Here is an 18,866-nt window from a genome sequence, read left to right as displayed (position 1 = left end):
ATGTGTGTGTGTCTGTGTGTGTGTGTGTGTGTGTATATGAGCGAGTGCATGCCTGGGTGGTTACCCTAGAAGGATTAGGTAAGGAATCAACAGACAGATGGACATGTGTCTGTGTTGGTTTGTGAGCTTGAGTGCATGGCTGAGTGTTTCCAAGAGTGTGACTGAGTGTGGTGGGGAAAGGGGGACTGTTGATGTGCGAATGGGTTTTTATGTGGGAGTGTGTGTGTGTGTCTTGTGTAGGGGAGATGCCTTTGCTAACATGATGCATAGGCAAAAAGGGAGAACATTTTTAATCACCTTTATTGAATTATCACTTATGACACAGGCAATCATACATTTTTATAAATGAAAACAAACCATATTGACATTCTCAGTTATAAACATTACACATCACATATAATCTTCTGTGCAGTCATTTTCAATCCAGCATTACATAGCTTACTCAATTTCTGTCTCCCCTTAAACCTCATTCCTCCTCCAAAACATTATTCTGCATATACTGTTCCCACAATTCCCATTTTTGTTCTACGGGATTTATTCATACACTTTTCTAAAGATCCCACTTCCAGTTCGTTTATCTATGTTACTATATTTGGTACTACAGTTATTGTTGATTTAAAACTTGATTTCTATTTTCTAGTAATTGTTTTGTTTTTGACAGTCACCAGAATTAAACTTTACGAGGCCTTACTATGTCTAGGCAATTCTGATCCTGTATCCCAGCTCAAAAATATAATTTCCCTAGTTATATCAATTTGTTCACCCAGTATTTCTGAAAGAGTAGTGTGTAGGGAATTTTTATAGCTTGCCAACTCATTACACTCAGCAAAAATATGTTTCCAACTACCTCTCTCTTCACCATCACACCTCCAACATTTTCAGTCTACATGGGGATAACTCATTGGAGTCTGCCTGGGGTATAAAAATACCAATGCAAACACTTCCAAGCAAAATCTCGGCAACTGGGGAGAATATTACCCACTGTTAGGTCTGACCGTGCCAGCTTTCAGTTCAGAGACATGGTAATAAGCCGATAATGAGCTCTTTCTCATTGCAGCCATATTTTTCTCAATCACGCTAACTAACCAACATGTTCCGTATAATCAGTGAGAACAGTGAGGATTTTTTTTAAGTCCTACCCATTGTGTGTCTATTATTTCATGATCTGCTATAATCTTGAATCAATAAAATTAGAATAAAACTTTGTTAAAATTAAATTTGCATAACATACATTCCAATGTTTATTTTCCCAAAATGTTACATTTGTGTTTAATCCTAAACCACTCTTACTTAAAAAAAGCATTGTTAAAATTGGTTTTGCTTGGAAAAAAGTTTCAAAATGTTATTTATACTCATATTCATCTGTTTAAAAGGTTATATGTATATGTACTACATAAGCACGGGGTCTAAAATATATGGAGATGAAGACAAAACGAAGAACACAAAATATATGTATGCTTTTTCTGCATTGTGCACTTTACAATTTTCCCGAACCCATATCTGCATTATTTATACTGAATACAGAGAAGAAAAAAGTGCACCTAAAACAAAAAAAGAATGATCAGACTTTTTAGGCTTTGTATACTTGTGACCAGATGCAACACAAAAATGATTCTTTTGATCAATCCAATTGTCTACTAATGGTCAAAATTCATACTTAACAAAATGCTAGTTAAGGAAAACAAAATACTATTTTGACAACACAACTTTAATGCAAATAGGAAATCCCAAGTGAAACAGTAAACAGCTTAGGAAAATAAGGTGTTAACTCTCAGAATAACTCCTAATACCCAACATGTACTTGCCAAAACTGGATTTCCTGACAGAAACCCTGATTTCCTGACTGTCAGGTAAAAAGTGTGACAGGCGACAAACCTTGTCAAGTATGTGATAACTGATTCTGAACTGTGTACAGTGTGACAAAAATGAGCTTAAAGATGGAGTTCTTGAAGCAACAGTGATGAACTGCTAGTGACTAATAGGTGTTATGAACTGTGAGGCAAGCTGCAATATGCTTAGTTAAGAATACAGTGCTGCTGACAACAAAAGTTGAACATTTTGGGGAAGTTTTCCACAAATCACCAATACGAAGGTTGTAAGTTGAAAAAGCTACTTGGGTTAAGTTTGTGTGTAACGTGGAATTTTATTTTATGGGGGCACCTGATGAGGGTGTAAATGTATAATGCATGGGAAGCTAAGAAATTGCACAAACTATCTAATAGTAGTAGTAGTAATAATATAAAAATAATCATAAGATATGAATGGATGTTAAATAATTACTGAAGTCAGGCTAGAAAGACACTGGGTGCAGCTTGCAGGGTGGTTGCCTGTTAAACTCAACAATTCTAGTATTTATACAGATGGCTCTAGTAAGATAAATTAAGTCACATTTTCAATGGACTACAGAGTATAATCAAGTGAGAAAACTGTGGATACCGTGGTAAGATTATGCAACATGTTCCTTCAAGTATCTTCTCTGGTTGCTTTGCTAATACACCTAGCTCTGATAGACACAATTTCCTGTTGCAAAGAAAGAGAGAATCAAAAGGAATCATTATGAACATTGTTATGTGGCCAAGGATTTGGTTATGCAGCATCCCAAGTTGAAAGCAGAGTTATCCAAGAAAGCAATTACTAAGCTAGTTAACAAAACTGGTACAGGTGCTGACACAGTGACATACAATTCACTTCCTAATGAGGGAGAGCCTGAAGACATACATAGATGTGTGCAAACTGATACTAGGCTATGCAACAGTAAGCAAGAGACCAGAATTCTGTATATTTGTTGGGGCTGGTTTACATCCAGAGAGGTTGACAAAGGCAAGGCAGAAGAAACAGCAATGTGTAAGGTAGAGGGGCAGATGAACATGTGCCTCAGATGACCCAATACCTTAACGCACTGGCAGTAGTGTCACTAAGGCTTCATGCACCAAGGGAATCTCCTTAACAGTTAAGCACGTTTTAATCTATCTTCTTTAACTTACGTAACTATTTTCAGAGACCATGTCCTTGAAGCACTGTTGGTCGAAGGACTACTTGGGTTTGAGAAGAGGGACACTTCAGCAAGGGGGACCCAACCATATGTGATCTAAGAAAGTCCTGCGTTTAGTCCCCTCCCCAGTCTCTTTTTATCGAATGTTTTACAAAAAAAATGCAGCTCAAAGCATTGTGATTCACATCAAGGCAAAATAAACACTGCAGGTAATAATCTTCAAGGGGAATCCATTTTCCACAGGCACATTTATTACTGACATTCTCTCAGGATGTCATGGTACACATATATGACGAAAGAATATATAGTCACTACTAGAAAAAAGGAAAAAGCCAAAAGAGGTACTTTCCCAAATCAAATAGTGCATCAACTACATACCTCTTACAGCAGGAAATCTGGACAAAATCATACATAATGGGGGGAACAAAGGCCCAAAAATAGGGACACATATTATATATTGCTGTTATAAACTTAGAAAGTTGATAGAATAACAGGTTTTGCATGAGCAAAATGAAGGGTATGAAGTCTGAAACTCAAATGTCTGTCATTATTTTCTGACTTCAGCTCTCAATAACTTACCAAGGGTTTGTCAGAAAACCACAATTTTATAAGAAACAGACCAAAAATATGAGGCAAAAATCTGGATAGTCTGCGAAAATTTGTACAGTTGAGACGTATAGCCAACTGTCACATTCTGAGATCATTCTAACCTTTTTGGCCCCTATCTATCCAAGGCTTAATCAAGTAAATGTTTTGCTATTTTATCGTATAACTACTTCAGATGCTTGAAAACATCACTTTTAACGACATGCAAGAATTGGTTTTAAATTCTTATAATATAGAAAATTTATAATAGTGTATATCTGCTGTAATCCAAATCTAATGGAAGTATTTTGGTCTTTTTTTCCACAGACATTTGGGACTCTACAATGCAAGTCTCCAGATGTCAACAGGGAACCAATTTAATCTGTGACAAGCCTGATACATTGTAATTTCACCTGTATTTGTAGGTCTTGCTCTTGATGCTACATGATTATGTGATGCAACATCACAACAAAAAGCCTTTAATGTTACTATACTATTCCTCCTCTGAATCTCACCATCACCAGCATCACTTGTCATTTACCATAAGACCTGACAATCTGGTCCATGGCCTACATGAAATAACACCAGAAGGACTTTTCAAACTTCTAATTGACCTACTTCTGAAAGCATGAAGATATGACTCCTTTTGTCACTATCTTGGCTTTACTGATATGAATGGATGGCTTACTCTTGTCAAAAGCCTGTATAAAAGTCATAACACTATGCTGTCTTTATAATGTGTAATGATAACATCTTGACCATCATGTGGGTCAGGTGATGAAGGAAGTGACTCACTGTGTGTGTCAAAATTGAGGGAGTCAGCACATTTCTCCTCCGTACCATGGGCTGCTGTGATTTTATCAGAAAAGGTGAATTAATGTTTCAGGTTTAAGAAAACTTTGGAAGGAAAAGTAAAAATAATGCAATCTTTCAGCGTACAAAAAGCCCTCCAAAGTAACAAGCCTGCCACTAAGGATCAATTCCTTTGATGGCAAACAAGTCGAAGAAACTATCTGCAAATAAAATGTACAAAACTTACTTTTTCTATACAAAACATTTCAATTCCTTTCAAACACAAATGGTCTCCTTCCTACGCCCAAGAATGACCACTGTCAGGTTACCTCTACTTGGCCTGTAAACGTGACAAAATGTTTGCAAATAAAATTTGAATCACTAAAAGATGTTTTACAGCTTTCAAAAGCACACTCTCAGAATAACATCTGACAGAGTACACAATTCTCTGAATGTGAACAAGTAACATAAATGGACAACAAAATGGCTCAGTACTTATTTAATTCTGTGAAGTATTCCAGAATTCATATATAAGCTGTCCCTTTATAATGATATGTGACATCCCTTCCTTTGGCACTGAACTAGTGAAAGACAGAGTCTGAATATAAAATATGGAAGGCTTACTTTTTTCAGGGAAGTATTTCAGCTCACATAAAGACCAACATCAGCATCAACTCCACTTTTTTCCCATTTTGTACACAGGGTTGAGGTGTCACATTAATAATGACCATCACCTACAGCCAGTGTTCACACCACCGGATGGCTAGCCCTGCTACAGTTACTCACACACACACACACACACACACACACACACACACACACACACACACACACACACACACACACACACACACACACACTACATGAACCCCTAATGCCCTAATGCCAATTTAGTGTGTCCAATCTACCTACTGCATTATCACTCCCCATAATAATGCTAAGTGTATTTCCTTTTCTTACTTATTTTTCTGGTGACTGCAAATGTATGTTTTTCTGATAAATCACTGAGGACAGAAATCACTAAATAATTACAGCCATTTTGAGTTTCAGGCTTCATGTTCTTCAGTAAACACATGCTAACACAAAACCTATTATTCTGGCAATTTTCTAAGTTTAAAAGGAAATACTTAATCTGTCCTTGATTTTGCAAATTGTCTAGATTTTTTTGAGCTTAGAGGCTGATAGGTATTGTCATGTCAGAAAATGGTTCAAGATAGACAAGTTTACTTACCAGTTAATAAATAAAAATATCTTCTATGATACAGACTCCATATTTTGGTAATAACAGTTGTGTATTCCTGACTGTTTTTGTCCTCAGGGTGAAGCTCGTACCATGTGGACAACCATCTAAACCGTGTTCCAGGATAACGCCAAAAAGAAAATAGTATTGACAGTCCTTATGAGGGCTCTGTTTGCCACAACCTATGCAAAAGTTAATTTTAACACCAATTTTCACATCTTAATCACTATCAGATATTAGTCTACTAAAAGCTAACAAACACAAGGTAGAAAAATAGGTAGGTAGGTATATAGGTAAGTACTAGGCTATCGGCCCAAGGGCCTAAGTAAGCCAAGCCAACAAGGTTTCCTGGCTTATGCCACCCAAGAAGGTTAATTTCCTGTGCCAAGTGATCCCCAGGGTGTATTTCCCATTTCCCATCCACTCATCAAGATTTTTCTTGACGAGTGCTAATGAGGAACATTGCTTGGCATAGATGGGTAGCTTGTTACAGAGTATAGGAAGTCTTTGGGACAGGAATCTATCCCTCCAGCATGTCCTGTTTATTGTGATGACAAGGTTTAGGTCCCTAGAACGTGTAGCTCGGAGGGATTGGGATTTCTTAAGGAGTAGCATGTAAAACAGCTCTGGGTTTAACATAGCTTTATATGTTAGGCAGAGATCTCCTCGGAGTAGGCGATATGCTGCAGAGTAAAGCTGGAGTTTTTTGAGACAGTCAGTGTAGGGCATCTGTTTGAGGCCAGTAATCCTCTTTGTGAGGTACTTCTGTGGCCTTTCCAGCTGCTGCAGATGTCTCGTGAGGTACATTACAAAAGGGGCATCGTACTCTATAATGAGTCTAATGAGTGCCGAGTAGAGGGGAACAATGACCTCTTTTTTCCTGGATGAGAACCCTTTTGTGATGAGGTGTGCCACATAGAAGGATTTCCTGACTACTGTGGCGATGTGATTATCAAAGGAGAGACTACTGTCCACCTGGGTCCCAAGTTCTCTTATCACACATTGGGCGTTAAGTAAACTGCCATTTATGTGGTAGTTCATGGGTACAGAGTTTTTACCAAAGGGGATGACAATGCACTTTTTGGCACTGAGTTTGAGGCCATGCCTCTGACACCAGGCATCTGTCTCAGTGAGGCCCTTCTGTAGGATGTCATCATCATTTGGGGACTCGACTATGGCTCCTAGTTTGCAGTCATCTGCGAACTTCATTAGCCAGAGGCCTTCTGTGTTAGCCTGTACATCAGAGAAGTAGATATCAAACAGGAGAGGTCCCAGGACTGAACCCTGTGGTACTCCACTTGTCACTGGCTTGAAGTCAGATTTGGAGCGAGTTGGCAACCCATATTGTGACGTAGGGATTTATATCTCGTTTAGTGAGTTTAGCTATAACTCCAGAATGGGGGATGGTGTCGAAAGCATTGGCGAGGTCAAGATAGCTACCCTTGTCTACGGCTTTGGTGACTGCCTCAAAGTCGTCGATCAGGTTCAGAAGGCATGATCTGCCTTTCACAAACCCGAACTGGGTGGGGTCCAGAGTTTGGAGGTTACCAATGTCTTTATGAGTTCCACAATATGTTCCATTGCCTTGTAGACCAGGCTCGTCAGGCTAATAGGGCGATAGTTCCCAGGATCAGTGGTGGCTCCCCCTTTGTGGAGTGGGATAACTGTTGCTGTGTGCCATTCAGTGGGCACAAAGCCCTCTATGGGGTGCATATTCTTCTGGCAACAGATCAAACTGCAACAATGGCAATATTCTTGACTAGCATGCAACCACAGTGGACATAGCAGCAAGAAAGGTACAAAGATTATCAGATGATGCCCTTTTTGTACTATCTATATCCTGTATGTCCTGACATCAAAGCGGAAGGGAGTCACCCAAAGCCACTGGTGGAAATGACAGCTCTGGAAGTCAAGCTGAGTGTCAGGTAACTAGCAATCAGGATATCCCTTTGATGAGGGGTACAACAGTGTATAGCATTCTTTTACCAACTTATCATATTTACAACTAAAATATGTTATATACCTGGTACCATTAGCAAAAAAAAAAAAAAAAAAAAAAAAAAACTTTGAAACTCATTTAGAATAAAGTGATTAAAAAATTAGAAGAGGTAATTAAAGGACATGCCCAGCTTGCCACTTTCCATACTCCTATCAATCTGACTTATTCAGATTTCTGTTATAGAGATGTATTTCTTACTGTATAGCAGCTCACTCTTCAAGCAGTTCTCTGACTGTTCACCTGTAACCAGTGCATGGATGACACACCTCGGACTGCAGGGGCCCTCTACTTCACCACCATTAAATTTACTACATACTACCCACCACTGCAGAGAATAGGCATGTCACTAAAATGCTCTTCTATTGACTTAACCAGTATTAAAAGTCCATTTAGCATGAATCACATAACCCCTGAAGATCTATTAACAGCATCTAACTCTGTCCTCACTTCTGAGTGGTTTCTGTAGTTATTACTGATCACCGTGAGTTCTTTCTCAAATAGTGGTCCATTATTTTGCATAATGTACTGAAAGCAGTAACAAATTATTAAAAAATAACTTCTGCTTATTTTAATATATCACCCTTCCCCTTTTTCTGCTCTGAACATTTTTCTTTAATGTTCAGTTTATGGTTTTGAATTTTTTTTATTTTATTTATTAACCAGGAAAACCCACTGGAGAAAAGCAGCCCTTTTCAGGGGTGACCCAGGAGCACTGTTTAAGTGACTTGCTCAGAGTCAAACAGCAAGCTAGTTGAATTTGAGGTAATAAACCTTTGGACTACATGAAGCAGCTCTTAGCCCTAATCCCTAATATGGTAACAGACAGACTTCTCAGGCATATTTCTTCTCAGTATGCCTGAAAATACTCTCCATCATTTAATCATAGGAGGTTAATAGGCTAATGACCCTAAGGCCCTTACAAGCCTAGCCAAGTTTTGCCCTTATTTCCACGATCAGCACCTATCACCCCTGTCCAAGAGGGACATAGGCAGAACCCCTGGGGAGAATTTACGGTTACTCATCCAATCATCCAGACTGCGTTTGAAGAGGGCCAGTGAGGTGCTCTGCCTGACATGAAGCGGAAGTCTGTTCCAAAGGTGTGGTAACCTCTGGGAGACTAATCTGTCCCTCCAGCAGGTTCGATTAATGTCACATACCAGGTTAAGGTAATTAGAGCAAGTAACCAGTGTACCATTTGACTTACGGATATGCAGCATTTCCAATAAAGCAGGGTCAAAGATTGATTTATATGTAAAGCAGAGATAGCCTCGGAGTAGTCTGTATGAAACAGAATAAAGTGGCAGTGATTTCAGACAATCCTCATAGGACAGATGCTGAAGATCTTGAATTTTTCTTGTGAGGAACCTTTGTGGTCTCTCCAACTGCTGCAGATGCTTGGAAAGGTACATACAAAAAGGGGCACTATACTTAGTTATTGGCCTGATGAGGGAAGAGTACAGGGAGGTTATAACTTACTTTTTTCTGGAGGCCATGCTCTAACGTATGAGATGAGCAATACAGAATGCCCTTCTTACCACTGTGGAGACATGGTGATCAAAGGTAAGGTTGCGGTCAACCTGTGTGCCCAGGTATCTCACTACTGAGTGCGTACTTAGGGTGGTGTTACTGATGTGGTAGTTAAAAGGAATATCAGTCTTACTGAAAAACATGATAATGCAATTTTTTACAGGAGTTTAAGGCCACGACTTTGGCACCAGTTATTTGTTTGTGTAAGACCCTCATGTAGGATGTTGACATTGTTTGAAGAGTCTATGACCACTCCCAGTTTGCAATCATCAGCAAACTCTTGTCAGCCACAGACCTTTAGTTTTAGCTTGCAGTTCAGAGAACTAGACTCCAAAGAGTAAAGTTCCCAGGACTGATCCCTGTGGAACACCACTGGTTACAAGTCTGCTGTGGAAATGGATTCCCCTATTTTGACTAAATGTGTTCCATCAGTGAGCCAGTTAGTGACCCCATCTAATGGCATATGAGTTGACACCCAGCTGGGTGAGTTTGTCAATTATGCCTGAGTGGGGGATAGTGTTGAAAGCCTGAATTAAGTCTAGGTAGGCTGTATGCACAAACTTCCCCTCATCAATGGGCTTTGGTGACTTGTCTCAAAGAAGTCCAACAGGTTTAACAGGAATGATCTCCCTTTGACAAATCCAAATTGAGTAGGGTCAAGTGTTGGAGGTTACCAATATCTTAATACCAGAGATATAGCTAGCCAGGCGGCAGTATAAACCTTGGCTCAAGATGATGATCACTGTTGATGTGACACCCCATGTGCAAAATGGGAAAAACAGAGTTGTGGATAAATGGATGAATATAAACACATTTGTTTTTCCACTTTACAGTCACCATTTTTTGCCGAACATTATACACCTTTCTGTTTTTTCTCCAAATTATACTTTTTATGTCACACAATATGAAGGAGGACCATTAAACCTTATTCCCTCCCATACTACTTTTGAACACCACAGCAACATTCTACATTTATTGCTTACGGCTTTCCTTATGTAAATCATCTATGCCACCTGTCTATTCCCCCTTGTTTAAATTAAAACTTTTGATCCCCTACACACAAACTACTTTTTTCTGCCATCCTTTATGCTTAAAAAATGACAATTTTCATTCTTATATTCACAGCAAGTGGAAGGTGCACACATTGTCAACCACTAGTCTGCTACAGAAGGAATCATGTGTTATTTCTTTTTCACTTATGCAAATTGCTATACATAAAAAGGATGTGTTTGTATGACTTCAGATACAAAATGAGCTAATGCAGAAGATGTATTCTCACATTCATAATACGCATGATGTCTCTCTCCTTCCTTGAGGTGAATTTGTTGATGTCTTCTTAGATTGCTTAGCCGACTAAAACTCCTTTCACATTCTGAGCATGTATACGGCCTCTCCCCTGTATGAACTCGCTGATGAATAACAAGGTCATGAAACTGAATGAATCTCTTCCCACACTCCTTACACTGAATAGGTTTGTCTCCTGAGTGAACTTTTTGATGCCTTCTTAAATTACTTGGGTTGCTAAATCGTCTCTCACATTCTGTACACTTATAGCGTTTTTCTCCCGTGTGAACTTGTTGGTGAATAATTAGGTCATGCAGCTGGATGAATCGTCTATCACAGTCCTTGCATTTAATGGGTTTGTCACCAGTGTGGATTTGTCGGTGTCTTCTGAGATTACTTGGATTTCCAAAACTCCTCTGGCACTCATTACACTTGTAGCGCTTTTCACCTGTGTGAATTTGTTCATGAATACTTAGCTCATGTAGATGGTAGAATCGTTTTCCACAATCTTTGCACTGATGTGGTCTTTGGCCTGTATGAATCCGTTCATGCCTTCGAAGGTTACTAAGTATACTAAATCGTTTTTCACAACCCATACATTTATATGGCCTTTCTCCTGTGTGAATTCTATGGTGTATATTGAGTTTGTATAAATGACTGAAGCTCTTTTCACATTCCTTACATTTGTAAGGTTTTCCTATAGCATGCATTTGTTCATGTCTTTTTAAGTTACTTAGGCTGATAAAACTCATTTCACAATGAGTACATTTGTAGGCCATCTCTCTCTTTTGCATCTGCTTGGGTACTAGCAGACTGTCAGAATATTTAAAAAGCTTTTCATAATCTTCATCACTAAAAGGTCTTTCATTGGTATAATATTCCCACATTTGTAATTGCCTGGATCTAAAATGACTCTCCTGGTGCACAGTCAGATCTTGTAACTGATGGAAATTCATCCCACATTCAATGCACATGTACAGTGGAACACATTCATGGGATTCCTTAAGAGACTCCTCCTGACTAAGATTGCAGTCCTCTGACCTCTGGCAACCTAAAAGAGAGGAAAATCAATGCATCAAACACAGTTAGTAAAAACACACACTGTAAGTTTGAATATTTAAAACTATGCACCAATTTTCTGTGCTATATTGACACATTCCTTAACATCTGCTTACTATTTTTCCAAGAGAACATTTTATTTAAAACTCAGCTTTGAGCATACAAAACAATAAGGCAGAACTACGGCACAACATTTGCTTACTACATTTAGCAGAATGATCACTCATTATGAAGGCAGTACAGAAAATGAAAAAGTTTGGTTTGAATGGACTTCTAGGGATGCCACCACCCAAGTAGCATCTCAGTCACAGATCTGAGATCTCGGTACCAAAATGCTCCTCTCCATTAATACATGTCAAATAAAATAATTTAATTTCACATGGAGATTAAATAAGCCATCAAAATCTATGAAAGGATATTCCTCAAAGTCTCAGAAAACTCGGTATGCAACCTATACTGTTTTTTTTTTGCCCTTCCACTTGGAAGCTCCTACGATCAGAGCAGTACCCCAAGGCTCTCCCTTGCGTGCATCTTTGTACTGATACCACCAAACCGATTTAGATGCATCTCCAAATAGCTTCAAGCTAATCAAACCAGCAGGCTAAGTTCCGAGCTAAACACAGCTCTTAAAAGAGATTTTTATTTTTCAAAATGTTGTAAGAGATTCTCCTGTACAGTCAAAAAACGTGTATATGCATCTATGTGCATTTTGAACAATTAGAAGTATAAAACTGCAGCAAGTGGAATTACTGACTTATTGTAATTCTCAGTGATTTTAATAGAAAATCTAACAAAATTAGGAGGACTGGGCAAAATCAAGGATATACTTAAGAAGGAAAAAAAACATTCAATATCCAAACTGAAACATGTCAATAATTAAAAAAAAAAAGGTCTAGAATAATGGAAAAACATGAGAAAACTTTTTAAAGCAAATACAGAGTGACTTCCTTTAACATTTCTCTACACAGAGACTTCAGACTGACAATGTCTACAGTGAGATGCAAGACTAAAACACTTGCTGGTTCTTTTAACAAGTGCACTCACCTAACCTCTGAAAAGATTGCACAATAAAGGAGAATCTCATTTGAAGAAGATTCAAAAGTCACCTTGTCATTTTTTGATTGTGCAGGAGAATCTTTTGCAGCATTTTGAAAAATAAAAATCTCTTAAGATCTATGTTTTGCTCGGAGCTCGACCTGCTGGTTCGATTAAAGTTGATTGGACAAGCAACCTATATCGAGCAAAAACAAAACTAAAAAGAAACTTCATAGTGTGGAGGGTGTGAAGTTTACTCTTTAAATTATGTTATGCACCTTGTTCACTAATAAAAATTGAACTGTAAAATATGTACCACAAAATAATAAAATAGAAAACCGTAGGTAGTCCATGGTTGAGTTAAAAATGGAATATCCTTTACTGAAACACAAGCAAGTGATGAGCCACTGCATTATGTTTGCACTTACCTCTAATTTCGGAAAGATGGTCAGAAAGGGTCTATATTATGACGTCAAAAGATAAAAAGAGCTAATGCTCTTTTATCAAACACTAAAAGTCAAAAGCAATGAATGCCGAACACACAGAACAGCGATTTTTTTCCCCAGGGGAAAAAAATTACTGGGCCGTTTTTGTGACTTTGCCATTTCCTCCACTGTGGTGCGATCTCAGAGTTGGTATATTTAAGTAGGGGGATGTGGGGTGGCGAAGCCCCTCGCTTTATTTTGTGTTTGGATTATTTTTGCGGAGCAGAAATTTTTTTTCCCTGGGACATTGACATTTACTTTCGGTTTTCAGTGTTTGCTAAAAGAGCATTTGCTCTTTTTATCGTTCAATGTCATAATACAGACCCTGCCAGAAATCCTTCTTTTAAGTCGGTGGAGTGTTTTCCCAAACACAAAATGCTTGGCAGTCACTGCAGCATGCACTGTAAACCACCTGCATTCAGTTAGTCACCTCCTGCATTGGTTTTAATCAGTTTCTTTAAATAAGGGCAGAAAAACATGTCACCCTCCTGTATGTGCTGACAAAGGACACAGTTGGCTCCACACTTCTTGGTGCATGCATTCAATGGTCCGGACCTACCTAATTAAGATTTGATTCAGAGGCAATCTTAGACATAAAGGAAGGGTTAGCATATAAAGACCCTCTGTCCTTGTAGAAAATTATATAAGGGAGCTTCAAAGACGAGACCTGTATTGTAGAGAGACTTTTTGCTGATGTCAGTGCTACCATGAGAACAGTTTCCAGGAAAGAAACTTTAAATCGGAAGTCCCTGATGGTTCAAAATTCTTTTGTGTTAGCCCTTGTAACATCACCAGGAGCTCTCATGGTGGACAAGATTCTTTGATAGGAGGTCGACGGAGAAAAAACCCTTTCAAGAAGGCTTTGCATAATTTAGAGAACCATAAGGATGCATGTACATGACCTGCATGAACATTTGAAATTGTTGCAAGTTGTATTTTTATTGTAGAAAAAGTAGCTCCTTAATCAAATAAAAGACTAAGGAAAAGCAAAATTCTGAAAAGGGGTCAATGTTCTCTTTGCTGGCCCACACAGAAAACCTCTTCCACCTACTTTTGCAAACCTTCTTGGTGGAAGACTTTTGAGAGGCCAGAACAATACTCTTGACTGGGAAGGAGAGTCTGGACTGTGCCATGCAGTCAGTCTGACAGTGTGGAGATTGGGGTGTTGAAATTCTGATGAATGATACAGGAGGTCCTGGCTGGCTCCAGAATCTAAGGAGTATACTTGAGATGAGACCATAGGATGGGGAACCGTACTTGAGAGGCCAGAAGGGGGCAATGAGTATGACTGAACATTTCAACCTTCTTGTCTTCTGGAGAAATGTTGGGATTAGGAAAAGAGGGGGGCAAGCATAAAGGAGACCCAGGGGCCAAATGTGGACTAGAGCATCCCTCCAGGACTGCTTCTGAGAAGGTAATCAGAGAGAAGAACTCACTGCACTTGTTGTTCAAGGAAGAGGCATAAAGATCGCAGTGAGGCTGGCCCCAATGGATGAAAATCATATTCGCTACTGATGATTGACGGACTACTCATTAGGAGCCAGACTGGCCCTAATGAGTCTGTCTGCCAACACAGTGGTTTTCCCTGGTATGTGTGTTACTACTAGAAAGCAGTCCGAAGAGATTGCCCATTCCCAGACCCTTATGGCCTCCCTGCACAACGGGTATGAATGGGTCCCTCCTTGCTTGCTGAAATACCAAACTACTGACATGCTGTCTGTGTGAATAGCAACAGTCCCTAGAGGAAGATTGTCCTGGAAGGCTTGCAACAATAGAAGGACTGCTCTCATCTCTAGGATGTTTATGTGCAATGTGGTCTCTGTAAAGGACCACATGCCTTGGACCATCTTTCCCATGTAATGCTCCCCTCCACCCTAGCTGGGAAGCATCAGTGGTTGCTGTGGCTGTTGGAGGGGGGAGAGAAGACTGCCTAGCTGCAGGTCTTGGCACTGAAGCCACCCTTCCATGTGGCGCTTACAGATCAGTGTAAGTTTCACTCGCGTGGAGAAGGGATAGTGTAGAATAGACCACTGAATCACAAAGGTCCACTGTAGAACTCTAATGAAGAACTGGACTAAAGGGACGAAGACTGTAGTTGCCGTCATGGATCCCAATACTTGTAGGACCAGTCTTCCTGGAGGAGAAGGGTGAGACATGTCCTGTATCTGGTTTTGTAAGGTCATTATCGTCTGTAATGGAAGGTATGCCACCGTCCTTTGAGTGTCCAACTGAGTCCCAATGAACTCTGCTTTGCATTGGGTCTAGTTTTGATTTTTGCTAAATTTATAGAAATCCCTAAGGATCTGGAGATACCTATCAGATAGTCTATGGCTTGTAGCAGTTGCCTGGTTGGAGCAGTCAGGAGCCAGATGTCTAAGTATGGAAACATCTGGAATCCTTGGAGCTGCAGATGAGCTGCCACCACTGCCATGCACTTGGTAAACTCCTGGGGGGCTGTGCTGAGTCCAAAGGGCAGTGCTCTAAACTGATAATGACTGGATCCCAGACGGAAGTGCAGAAACTTCCTGGAGTACCTGTGTAGCTTTATGTGGTAAGTGACAGAATGGACTGTACGATAATCATCTGGAACTTGAACTACTTTACAAACCAGAAAAACGACAAAGGCAAGGGTATACTCCAAACACTATGCAAATAAAGTAAGCGCTTTCGAACACTGCCAATGAGTGAACTTCTTCAGACAAACAAAAATTACAAATGCTACAAAAAAATAAAAACTCTCTCAGTGACATCATCAGCTCATTAAACATTTAAAGGTACATTCAACATATTAACATTTTTTTTTTAAATTCTGCAACAACTTTATAAACATAAATAAACAAATTCACCCCTATTTGAAATCTATCCTGAATTAATATATATGCATGTATATAAAATACATATAAAACCAAGAAAATATATATATATATATATAAAAGTATATATTTATATATAATGCATCAAGTCAGTATCATCTCTCAAGAGATTTCTTTCTCAAAACACATTTAATAAAACAGTAATCATTGAGTCCTGGATAAACAAAGGCGTTAAGTCTAAGTTGCCAAAAAAAGTTCCTTCTCTTCAGGTAATAGCTGCCATGGTCCACCCCGAGATTTTCTCTTAACTTGATCAATAATGAAGTATTGAAAGTGATGCCCGGGATTATCAAGCACATGCTTAGCTAAGGCATTGTTGGAATTAGATTTTGTAATAGCATATTGATGTTCATACACTCTTTGCTTAAAGTCTCTCTCTGTTTTGCCTATATAAAATCCTGGGCATACCTGACATTTAGCAACATAGACCACCACGGCAGATTCAAAATTAAACTTTTCCTTAATTTTAAAATTACTATTAAGGAAAAACAAATTAGTAACTGTAATGAATTTACAAAAACTACATATTCCACATTTCCACATATCTGCATTCAAGGGTGGACAACATAATTTGTCTAAAATATTCTTTAAGTTCCTACCCCTTCTAAACACTACTGCCATCTTATCAGGTATCATAAGGCGGATTATAGGGTCCTCCATCAAGACAAACCAGAACTTCTCCATAATCTCCTTCAAATAATAAACATCCAAAGAAAATGTGGTGATAAATTTTAAAGGAAAGGGATCAATATCGGATGCTACTAGTTCCTGAATTCATGGTGTCAACATGCTGCTCATCCAGCAGTCCTACACAATCATTACTTAGATCTAACGAAACAGATCCATCAAGAATGGGCTTAAACCAACCATTATATCTTTTGTTAGTAACTTCACCAATAATATCATCGACTAATGAGGTGGGGTATCCTCTTTTAATGAACATATCCCTTAATAAATCGATTTCAGCAATAAAATCTGTATCTAAGGTAGTCATCCTAGCAGCTCTAACCATTTGTCCTTTCACTACCCCTCTTTTCACATGTAGGGGGTGAGAGCTGCCAAAATGTAAAAATGCATTTGAACATGTGGGTTTACGATAAATCTTTGCTATATATCTATTTACAATTCTATCCTTTCTTAACATAAAATCAAGGTAAGAAATTGCCTCAGTGTCAAATTCAAAAGTAAACCTTAAAAAAAGATGTGGAAGTTGACATAAAATTCACTAAGGTTAAAGCGATCTCATAGTTTCCATCCAAAACAATGAAAATATGATCCAAACACCGGGTATACCAGACAACTTTTTCTTTATATAGGGAAAAATGAGATAATTATTGAATAATACTATGTCTAGCAAATATTCAATAAGGTTGATTTCTTAACTGGGTGCACCTTTGTAAAGCAAAAATGATCTTACCCATTCAACACCCAATGTCTGTGGAATCACAGAGTACAAGTCTTTAACATCAATTGTTAAAAAATGATAAGATTCATTAAAGTTAACATTGCTCAAGGAACTCAAGAAATCCCACGAATCCTGACAAATATTGTTTTTCAGTACCCAAAAATGTCCTTAATTTGAAACCAACCATCTTTGCACACCCATATGTCATACATTTTCTGCCATCCACAATGGGACAAAACGGTGGATTTTCTAAGTCCTTACGGATTTTGGGTAATCCAAACATAACAGGGTTCACCGGAGAAACCATGCTCAAATAGTTACACATATCAATGTCAATCCTGCCTTCAGTGAACAATTCATTAATGAGATACTGTACTTTTCTTATTGCTCCATTAAATTCGTTAACCTTATTGAATATTTGCTAGACATAATATTATTCAAAAATTATCTCATTTTTTAATGGTGAATATTATATCTCCAAAAGATCGGAGTTGCCATGGGTTCACCTTGTGGGTGGGAACTTTTCAAACTGTGTTATGGCATGGTGGGAGAAAGTTATTCTCTTTAAGCTACCCCTATATAAAGAAAAAGTCTGGTATACCCGGTTTTTGGATGACATTTCATCATTTTGGATGGAAATTATGAGATAGCTTTAACCTTAGTGAATTTTATGTCAACTTCCACATCATTTTTAAGGTTTACTTTTGAATTTGACACTGGGGCAATTTCTTACCTTGACGTTATGTTAAGAAAGGACAGAATTGGAACTAGATATATAGCAAAGATTTATCGTAAACCCACATATTCAAATGCATTTTTACATTTTGGCAGCTCTCACCCCCTACATGTGAAAAGAGGGGTAGTGAATGGACAAATGGTTAGAGCTGCTAGGATGATTACCTTAGATACAGATTTTATTTCTGAAATTGATTTATTAAGGGATATGTTCATTAAAAGAGGATACTCCATCTCATTAGTCGATGATATTATTGGTGAAGTCACTAACAAAAGATATAATGGTTGGTTTTAAGCCCATTCTTGATGGATCCGTTACGTTAGATCTAAGTAATGATTGTGTAGGATTGCTGGATAAGCAGTATATTGACACCATGAATTCAGGAACTAGTAACATAGATATTGATCCCTTTCCTTTAAAATTTATCACCACGTTTTCTTTGGATGCTTATTATTTGAAGGAGATTATGGAGAAGTTCTGGTTTGTCTTGATGGAGGACCCTGCAATTCGCCTTAAGATACCTGATAAGATGGCAATAGTGTTTAAAAGGGGTAGGAACTTAAAGAATATTTTAGACAAATTATGTTGTCCACCCTTGCATGCAGGTATGTGGAAATGTGGAAGATGTAGTTTTTGTAAATTCATTACAGTTACTAATTTGTTTTTCCTTAATAATAGTAAATTTAAAATTAAAGAAAAGTTTAATTGTGAAGCTGACGTGGTGGTCTATGTTGCTAAATGTCAGGTATGCCCAGGATTTTATATAGGCAAAACAGAGAGGCACTTAGTGTATGAACACCAATATGCTATTACAAAATCTAATTCCAACAATGCCTTAGCTAAGCATGTGCTTG

The 18,866-nt window shown here is 38.4% G+C and overlaps 1 protein-coding gene across 1 annotated transcript; it reads right to left on the bottom strand.

Annotated features, from left to right (window-relative positions):
- Positions 1-10,343: 10,343 nt before the first annotated feature.
- LOC122797771 (zinc finger protein 664-like) lies at positions 10,344-16,555 on the bottom strand. The gene is made up of 2 exons (XM_044066293.1): positions 16,471-16,555; positions 10,344-11,470 (listed from the first exon to the last, which is right to left on the bottom strand). The coding sequence occupies exons 1-2, from the start codon at positions 16,553-16,555 to the stop codon at positions 10,344-10,346; spliced, it is 1,212 nt and encodes a 403-aa protein (XP_043922228.1).
- Positions 16,556-18,866: the final 2,311 nt, after the last annotated feature.

This window comes from Protopterus annectens, chromosome 3.part1 (assembly GCF_019279795.1).
Source record: "Protopterus annectens isolate FY-2018-M chromosome 3.part1, PAN1.0, whole genome shotgun sequence".
Classification (NCBI taxonomy): Eukaryota; Metazoa; Chordata; order Ceratodontiformes; family Protopteridae; genus Protopterus; species Protopterus annectens.
This window is presented reverse-complemented; position numbering and strand designations above follow the sequence as displayed.

Coding starts and splice junctions, on each gene's coding strand:
- LOC122797771 (XM_044066293.1), bottom strand. CDS start 16,555: ATGGAGAAGTTCTGGTTTGTCTTGATGGAGGACCCTATAATCCGCCTT. Junction 11,471..16,470: donor GGCAGTAGTGTTTAGAAGGG/GTAGGAACTTAA, acceptor CCTCTCTTTTAG/GTTGCCAGAGGTCAGAGGAC.